General features: G+C 43.2%; 1 protein-coding gene across 1 annotated transcript; it reads right to left on the bottom strand.

Moving 5' to 3' along the window:
* Positions 1-220: 220 nt before the first annotated feature.
* Positions 221-4,062, bottom strand: LOC115557483 (cell death activator CIDE-3). The gene is made up of 6 exons (XM_030375353.1): positions 3,911-4,062; positions 3,416-3,471; positions 2,878-3,031; positions 1,812-1,961; positions 978-1,156; positions 221-845 (listed from the first exon to the last, which is right to left on the bottom strand). Exons 2-6 carry the CDS (start codon positions 3,466-3,468, stop codon positions 665-667), a joined length of 717 nt encoding a protein of 238 aa, XP_030231213.1. The 5' UTR covers positions 3,469-3,471; positions 3,911-4,062; the 3' UTR covers positions 221-664.
* Between the last annotated feature and the right edge of the window lie 4,799 nt (positions 4,063-8,861).

The following is an 8,861-nucleotide window of genomic DNA, read 5'->3' as shown; positions in this document are numbered from 1 at the left end:
GATCCGTCTCGGCTCCTGTCTCCCCCGGTCCCCTGCCTTGGTCCCTCTGAACACCCAGCTGCAGCTGACAGAGCAGCGCCAGCCAGGGGACAATTAGGGGAGCGTGGGAGAGACAGCTGGACCTGCTGCCAATTACCAGGACCAGTCACAGCCAACACACACACACGCACACACGCTATTCTATGTTACTTTTTGTTCCTTTTACGAACACAGAAATAAGTGTAGTGTAATTTATTTATTCACGTTTACAATAACAAAAGCGCTATAACGTCACAACTTAATTGAAAGTCCATCAAGGGAACATTGCGTTGGTGGCGTTGGCTTGAAACAGAAATTCCAGCTCTCAAAGTCTGCAGAAAGGACATGGCTGATGCCTTTTAGTCAAGTGGGTCGGCCATGTTGCCAGCAGTAACTCCTCAGAGCAGCTTATGTGTGTGGGTTTCTCCCTCTCTTTCACTCTCTCTCTCTCTCTCTCTCTCTCCCCCCCTCCCTCCCTCTCTCTCTCTCTCTCTCTCTCTCTCTCTCTCTCTCTCTCTCTCTCTCTCTCTCTCTCTCTCTCTCTCTCTCTCTCTCTCTCTCTCTCTCTCTCTCTCTCTCTCTCTCTCTCTCTCTCTCTCCCCCCCTCCTTCTCCTCTCTCTCTCCCCCCCCCCCCCCCCCCTCTCTTTAGAGGGCCTTGCCCAGCAGCAGGCCCTGCAGGTGCCTGACCCTGCTCGCCTGCGGAAGGGCCAGCAGCCTCCTCTCAGCGTGCTCGTCCTCCTCCAGGAGCTGCTCCATGTAGAAGGAGGAGCCCAGCAGGACGTGGCCTGTGGCCTGCATGGAGAACAGGGTCCAGCGCAGGGCCTCCCTGGAGGGGCACAGGGAGCAAGCAGTCAGAGCTGCTATCACAACTCATTTGCAAGCCACAGATTATTCCTCAGTAGCACACCAGACCAATAATCAATAATGAGTCCATCCTATAATATTTTATTTGACTCACTTGAGCATCCTTTTGGCAGCGTGGCACCGCAGGTCGTAGGTCACGGAGTAAACACCGTACAGGGTCGCCTTCACGCTCAGGCACCCAATGAAGTCTTTGGGGTTGTTTTTGTAGAGGTCAAAGGTGATCTTGGCCACATCTTTCCTGGGCTGGTCACTGGTGTCGATGTAAAGCCTTGACTACACGGAAAGAAACATTATCCAATCAAACCACAAGGAACGGATGGGTCAAAAAACATGGCAGTGAGACGGTTCTCTGTGGATAGACCAACAAACTGGACTGAGGCATGTTGAACCAGAAGCTGACGTATACATTATAAACAGCAGGATTTCTCAAAGACTGAAGTGCGTCACGATGGTTTGTGAATTTAAAAAAGTGGTTCACAAGAAAAACGTTTGATAAACACTGATATATAGTACAGTATGTATGTATGCAGCACAAGTATGGGCATATAATTCACCATGATTGGAATGAGGATTGGATGAAGCTTTCAGAAGGGTTTTTAATAACTTCTACAGTGGCCCGTCTAACTAGGGTTGATTTGGGAATTCATAGACACTCTGTGTACAGTTGACTACTGTTGGCTGAGTATGTCTCTACCAATTGTGCACTTGCGAATCCCCTCCTCCAGCCACAGGGTTGGCCAAAACCAAAATAAAGCGAAAGAAAGTTAGCTCAGATTGAGCTTGTCTGCCATCAGACTTTAAGATATTAAGACCACAGAACCACATGATACCAACTGTAAGCAAACCCAATACGACGGTAAGTTGGCCAACAGTGCCATCTAGTGTATTATAGCAACATCTCAACTCAGCCTCGGAGGTAGCCTCATACCGGAGTTGGAGCCCAACTTTGTCCCTTCTCCAGAACCATGAGGACTGAATTTTCCGGCAGGGTCTGGAAAAACTCCTCAGTATCCACGCCGGTGCCGTCTTCATCCAGCACAAGTCCACTGACACAGGACACCCCCAGCGAGTCCATGACCTGACAATCAAGGCACAATATAAGCAGGGATTCATCCTGCGGTCCAAGGGGATAATTAGAGAAAAACTCAAATACACAAATACTGAAAGGAACCAGTGAGGTTGATCCTCAAACATTATTTATAGGAGCAGAATGTGTGGAGGACAAATGTACAAATGTTATCAAAGTATGGTACGCACATGTTTAGTATTGTATAGCATGTAAGCCACAAGTTAATCGTCAAGTGTCAAGGAAGTCCAAAGACACTAGGGTCGAATCAAGTCGCGCCCCTGATAGAAGTAAAGCAAGTCAAGTCTTTGCTTGGGTAAAGCAAGTAACAATTTATAGTAATTCATCCCTCGGACACACAAACACACACACACACACACACACACACACACACACACACACACACACACACACACACACACACACACACACACACACACACACCCAGTCCTCAAATGTATGACTCAATTCAAGTAATTTGACATTTGAAGTCCCCCACCTCTGATGTATAGTAATGTATATATGTTTATTGAATTTATTTAAACTGCTCAGAACCAGCTCCTTCCTCGCTATGACTCATGCTGCCAGTCATCTTCATGGTTTCTCACTTCTGACTCATGCTGCTTCACGCCACCAATTCATGATTAAAAGGGGCCAATAAAAGACCTTTGTCAGAATCTTCCATGTCCCACATCGTTTCTATAATAACCTTCTCCTGGCTCTTTCAACAGATCAACTGTTGAAACATTCACTGTGTGTCTTCAGATTCTACCTTATTGATCAGGGCTTCAGGAAACCCTCACGAGTGTGTCTTTAGACTCTACCTAACTGATCAGGCCTTCAGGAAACCCTCAGCCTGTGTGTCTTTAGACTCTACCATACTGATCAGGCATTCAAGAAACCCTCAGCCTGGGTCTTAAGACTCTACCTTACAGATCAGGTCTCGAAGTTCATTGGCCATGATGCCCTTCTTCAGGCTACGGTCTGCACTAGTGACCCGGAAGGGCTTGTGCGGAGGGGGTTTCGCTGCCAGGAGCTGCTGGGTCATGGACGCACTGGCGGACATGCTGGCCGTTACGTATCTGGAGGAGTAAAACACATTGCGAGATTGTAATGATTTAGAACACAAGAGCCTGCTCAAGGCCGCAATGATTATACGTAGTTAACGATTGTATTCAGTCTGTAGAATAATGGCAAACGTCTACAATTCCAGTCCCAAGTATTTTCTCTGTTTAGGATCTAGGCTTTTTACACTGCCTACAAGAAAAAATCAGAAAGAGAAATACAAATATAAAACTTTTCTCGTAAAACCACGAGAAGGGATTTGATAACCCCCCCCCCCCCCCCCCCCCCCCAAAAAAAGCATAAAAAAAGAAAAAATATCAATCATTCGGTTGTTGGAATAATCTCTTCACTATGACACACTAGTGACGGCAGCGAGTAGCTGGGCTTGTCTGGGTTCATACTTTGAGAGGGAAGCTGGAGACAACAGACCGAGGGACTTCATGGCGTAATCCATTTCCTGAGAGCCGACAAAAGACCAGAGATCAACAGCATGACGGCACTGGTTAGCTCTTTAAATCGCAGGGAGTACGAAGCAAAACAGACACTCATTTTGATCTTGGGAGTCTTCAAAATGATAACTGAAATATTCGCTGAACGTTTTTTTTTTGCTTAATTTGATTAAAAGATTTACTTCCAAAATGATAAATCGATTGACAGACCGCCTGATCCAAAAATGATGCAACTACATTCCTGAAAAGACCATTTGGTATTTATTCAGAACACATTATAAAAATGAGAATCAATGCTACGTACTTTGACAGAAACAATCCAAACAGAGCCTAATACACCAAATCAAATTAAGTCTTGAAAAAATGAAAAACACCTATCAATACAAAATAAGTTAGAAAAAGCCTACAAAAAGTTCAAAATAAATTGATGATTAAACATGTACATACCAATAAACAATTCTCGGTTCCGAAGTTGTTAAAAATAACTTTTGAAGAAACGCAATTCACTGAACGCTTTAGTCGTAGTTGACAACAACCTCACCAGACGTGGTGTTATCTAGACAGTGTTGCGTCGCCTCTATATAAATGGTATTGCACCATTCTGCTCTTTCACCTTTGTGCTTGAGCAGCGTTGAGCAATCCTCTGGGGAACCACACATAGTCACATGATTGTCCTACATAACTATGTGTCATTTATCATGCAGCAAAAATAATTGTATTAGTTGGGGTATGAAAAATAATAAGAGGGATTAGGTAATTTGAATTTCGAGTGATGGGTTGTGTGGTTTGTATGGGGAGACCCTTTGACAACACTCTCACTCTCTGTATCAATATGACACATTTCATTGCTCTGTTCCTCATCATTAAATCATAGACGTCACTCTATTGGACAAGGTGCCTGAGCCTCAGACAGACATGTTAGATAATGCTATGGAGTTCAATCAGATAACAATGATGTCATGCGTGTGTCCCTGCGTTCAGATGTCCATATGTAGGCCTACAGCGAGGACGCACACACTGATGTGATCTCTTAAAGAGTTGAATCGGTTAGGCCTACTAATAGCCTACTGATGATGTGGAATAATGGGTCACGCCTATTACAACCAAACTACCGATTTTGGGACATAAGCATATCGCCCTCACTCATATTTAATTTAATCTATAGTCAGTCGCGAACAGATCAGATCAAACCCGAAGTAAAAATCTTTAAGATTCATTGTTTTGTCCAGCGAACAGCTCCTTGAGTTTGATAATAACGTCTTCCGCGAACAAAGTACACAGACGCAAACGGGTTTAATTTCGAACTCAAGTAGCCTTCACTATTTGTCTATTTAACCTGTAAACCTACAATTTAAAATTAAAAACAAAAACACACTGACTTTATTCCTCTATCGTCCTATGCCAGCTCTCGTGGACTCGCCGCCATTCTTCAGACTACCTGACGACCCTTATTGGAGGCCCCTCATTGGCAGGTCCTAGACGCATGCAGCCAACACGAAGAGCTTGCAACGGAAGGGTGCAAGACTCGCCTCAGAATCCAGATATATTTCGTGAGGCTTTAGTTCACTTTATCAATATATTACAATATAATACATCTCCTTCTAAAGATACAGCAAGCCAGCTCTGGACGTGAGATAGCTATATAGCCTCCTGCATTCCTCTCATGTAGGCCTACCTGTGGTTTTGTGCTTCTTATGTTGCTATATTTGTATGTTGTATATATGCAACATACAACATACAAAGGGAAATTATCAATTAGTGATCGGTTGGGCTCCAGTCAGTCAGAATAAGACACTGCATATTTCTGGGCCAGTTATTTACCTAGGTGTGTCAGTGTTTGGAGCTGAGTCAGGGTGTGTGTCGATTATTATTGGGCTGGACCATGGAAAGATTACAGAGTCCATATTGACCGAATCCCTTATTACAGATTATTGTGATCCTATAGGATAAATAATAATGTATAGAAAATTAGACGGCATATAGGCATACTTTTTGATAGTTGCTTCATGAGGATATGAGTGTATTGAGTAAAATTGTGCAGAATAAACAAACAAAAATCTGTTTCTTGTTCAGGTCTTATGTTAATGGGGGATCCTCTTTGAAATTAATGTTAATGTAATAGAGGTATTAATATCAAAACCTCCACAAAATGACTCAACCAAAGCCAAAGCCTCAACCAAAGGAACAGTTGAATGGGTCTGAGAATCCATCTAAGGATCCATGAGGCCTGCATCCAATGAATAGTCTTCATCTCTGTCCCCTCAAAGTCTTCCTCTCTTCTGGTGTATCTCTCTCTCTCTCTTTCTCTCTGGTACTTTTGAGTTCCACTTCCCTAATGACGACAATGCTGGCGAGGATGACGCTGCTTTGCACTCTCTGCATCGTGGGCCCAAGTCGCACATCGTCAGACTATTAACCTCATCAGTCCAAGTCATATCACGTTGGATTCGTACTCATGGTCTAAAAAAAGCTCTTTCTTGTTAACCAAATGAAGCAAATGGTCATTACCATAAATCTCTGACAAGATGTGCTCAATTTCTTATCAAGGTCAATTTCCTTTATAAGCCTTTGTTCTTGTATCAGTGGTCCTGTTATTGTGAGTCACAAGGCTCTTAATGTGCGTTATTGGCTGCTGAAGCTTGTAATTAAGTGTGTGACGTCAAACAAAATCAAATCCTAAATTAAAATCCCACAGAGAGAGACAGATAGAGCAATGGTCTTCGTAATGAGATTTATTACAGTTCATTTCTATTAATTATGCAAAGATGGCCAACATTCTACAATTACAACACATACATTTTAATTGAGATTTTTTTCTGACCTGGGTATTTTGTTTTGTTAGTTTTGATGTTTTTGTAGCAGAGACATAAGACCAGCTTCATCTGATTTTGCTTATTTTTCTTTTTCCATTCCAAATGAACCAAGTTTAAATATAAGTCCATTGTTTATCGATATTTCCCATTCATTGTCCGTCTGGGTGTGATCTATTTGGCATTGTAAGATCAAATATATGAATATATAAAAAGAAAGGTAACTGTCATTCCTTGCTCCGCGACGCCCCCCTGTGGCCGCCATTGTCCCTACCTCTAGCCGATGCGAGCCATGAGCTCTGCATTGGCAGCTGCCTTGGTCCTCATGTCCTGGTTCTTGGCCAGGTCTATGAGAACACTGAGGATGCTGGTGGGTACATCGAGGGAGAGGGCAAATCGGGAACCCTGCTGGGCCCTCTTGGGGAGTTGGGAGGCGGGGCGTGGCGGGGCACGTCCCTGGCGTAGCACGGGGTGAAACTCTGGAGGAAACAACCCGATCAACATGCCGCTGCGGTTCACGATGTCGACAGCCAGTGTGTCCGTTTGCATGCCTTGATCCGGACTGGCGCCGGCCGAGCCACCCCTCTGGCACTGGGCACACCAAGGTAACAGCAGGACCAGACACAACCACACGGGGAAGCTCCACATCGTCGCAACTCTGCAGGGCACACGATAAGTTAGAGGATAATATGGGCCATTCCATGAGTAATAAAATATGTCTCAGTGGTGTTTTATAATCTGATTTATATTGGTAGATTTAGTCAAATTGCAAGGCTGGTTTAAACATTGGTAATAGATTTGATATACAAGATTTGTCTAAAAATATGACCTTTGAAATTGATAGTGAAATGATTATATCAATGTCATTTATTTAGACCATTCTTGTTTGCAAATATTTTGAATCCCCTATACTAAAATCATGAACATAGTTTTCTCAGATATTTTGTCACATGCTTAATGCTAAGATCATTAAAAGGTTTCTTATCACTGCCAGGTAACTTACTGAATGTCAACACGTGGAGGGAGCACTTGTCCAAAAACGCCCCCTTTTCCCTTAAGAGTTCTGCAGAAGGTGTGATTTATTCTCTGGTGATGTCTCCTCTCAGTTCTGTTCAGCAGGTCTGATGTATTCTCTGGTGAGGTCTGATGTATTCTTGATGTCCCCTCTCTGGATTCCTCAGCTGGTCTGATGTATTATCTGGTGATGTCTTCTCTTAGTGCTCTTCAGCAGGTCTGATGTATTCTCTGGTGAGGTCTGATGTATTCTCTGGTGATGTTCTGTAGCACCTTGCGATGGGACCGCTCCGACTCAGCTGGACTTCTGCTCCTCTCCTCTCTACTGGACTTGTGCTCTTCTTCAGTATCACACAGCCTACATCCTTTTCACTGGCCTCGCTCTGTTTATCTTTTACATCTTGCCCCCCCCCCCCCCACACACACACACAAAAACACTCCATCCATACACACACAAACGCCCCAACACAGACCATACACACAGATACACACACAGATACACACACAGATACACACACACACACACACACACACACACACACACACACACACACACACACACACACACACACACACACACACACACACACACACACACACACACACACACACACACACACACATCTCGTCTCAACTCATTTCCTCTGCTAGTTGTTATGTGCAAATGTTTTTGTCTAAAAATAATGTGATAGTAATAACAATAGCTTGTCCAATAATGAATTATAAAAGCAGCTCTAAAAAAATGTCTGTATGCATTTTCGCGGTGTATAAAAGAAAAAGCATGAGCTGGTGTTTGAGGTAATGAGGTCACATTGTCTCCTGAAGATGTCACAATGACGTCACCATATAACAAAGCTTCCACCAGGAACGGTGATCTATTGGTTTTGCTTCAGGGTGTTTGGGTTTGTTTGAGTCTTTCTTTTTTGAAGTTTAATCCCTGCTAGAACCATTTAGTTATTGGATACAATAATTAAGGAGGATGTCACTGTTTTGGCAGAACTTATTTACTTCGGTATTTGTTTTTAATTCTACCAAAAGTACGTAAACAAAAGATTTATCTTATATATAAATATATTAGTTATGTAGAATATTGTTTAGCGATGGGAGTACAAGTTATATTTGAAGCACACATATTCTGCTCATATCATATTTCAAGGTGAACTCATAAAGAGGGTTAACTAGAGTAGTTAGGTTAACTTGAGATTAACTTGAATCACAGTGCTCAGCCAGATTTGAGGAACACAAACCAACAACTATCATCAATATGCTGCATTAGAAGCAGTGGCTCTAAATACATTTCATGATGCACCCATCGTGTGACGCAAGTTTCTATAAACAGAATACAAACACAGGGGAAGGAGGAGGCGATAGTATGTATGGAGACGTAGAAACATGCCTGGAGCGCCAGAGAAAGGAACAGGAACAGGAAGGACAGAACCAGGAAGAGTGAACAACATTGAGACTTCCTCATCTCCAGCCCCCCTCCGGCCACCCATCAAACCACAATCCTCATCTGATTAATGATAAGCATTGTTTTTACTCAGATAACCCACAGCATCCATATTGAGAACTGG

This window comes from Gadus morhua, chromosome 13 (assembly GCF_902167405.1).
Source record: "Gadus morhua chromosome 13, gadMor3.0, whole genome shotgun sequence".
NCBI classification, from domain to species: domain Eukaryota; kingdom Metazoa; phylum Chordata; class Actinopteri; order Gadiformes; family Gadidae; genus Gadus; species Gadus morhua.
This window is presented reverse-complemented; position numbering and strand designations above follow the sequence as displayed.

Coding starts and splice junctions, on each gene's coding strand:
- LOC115557483 (XM_030375353.1), bottom strand. CDS start 3,468: ATGGATTACGCCATGAAGTCCCTCGGTCTGTTGTCTCCAGCTTCCCTC. Junction 3,032..3,415: donor TCTCCAGCTTCCCTCTCAAA/GTATGAACCCAG, acceptor TTACTCCTCCAG/ATACGTAACGGCCAGCATGT. Junction 846..977: donor GCTGCCAAAAGGATGCTCAA/GTGAGTCAAATA, acceptor GTGCCCCTCCAG/GGAGGCCCTGCGCTGGACCC.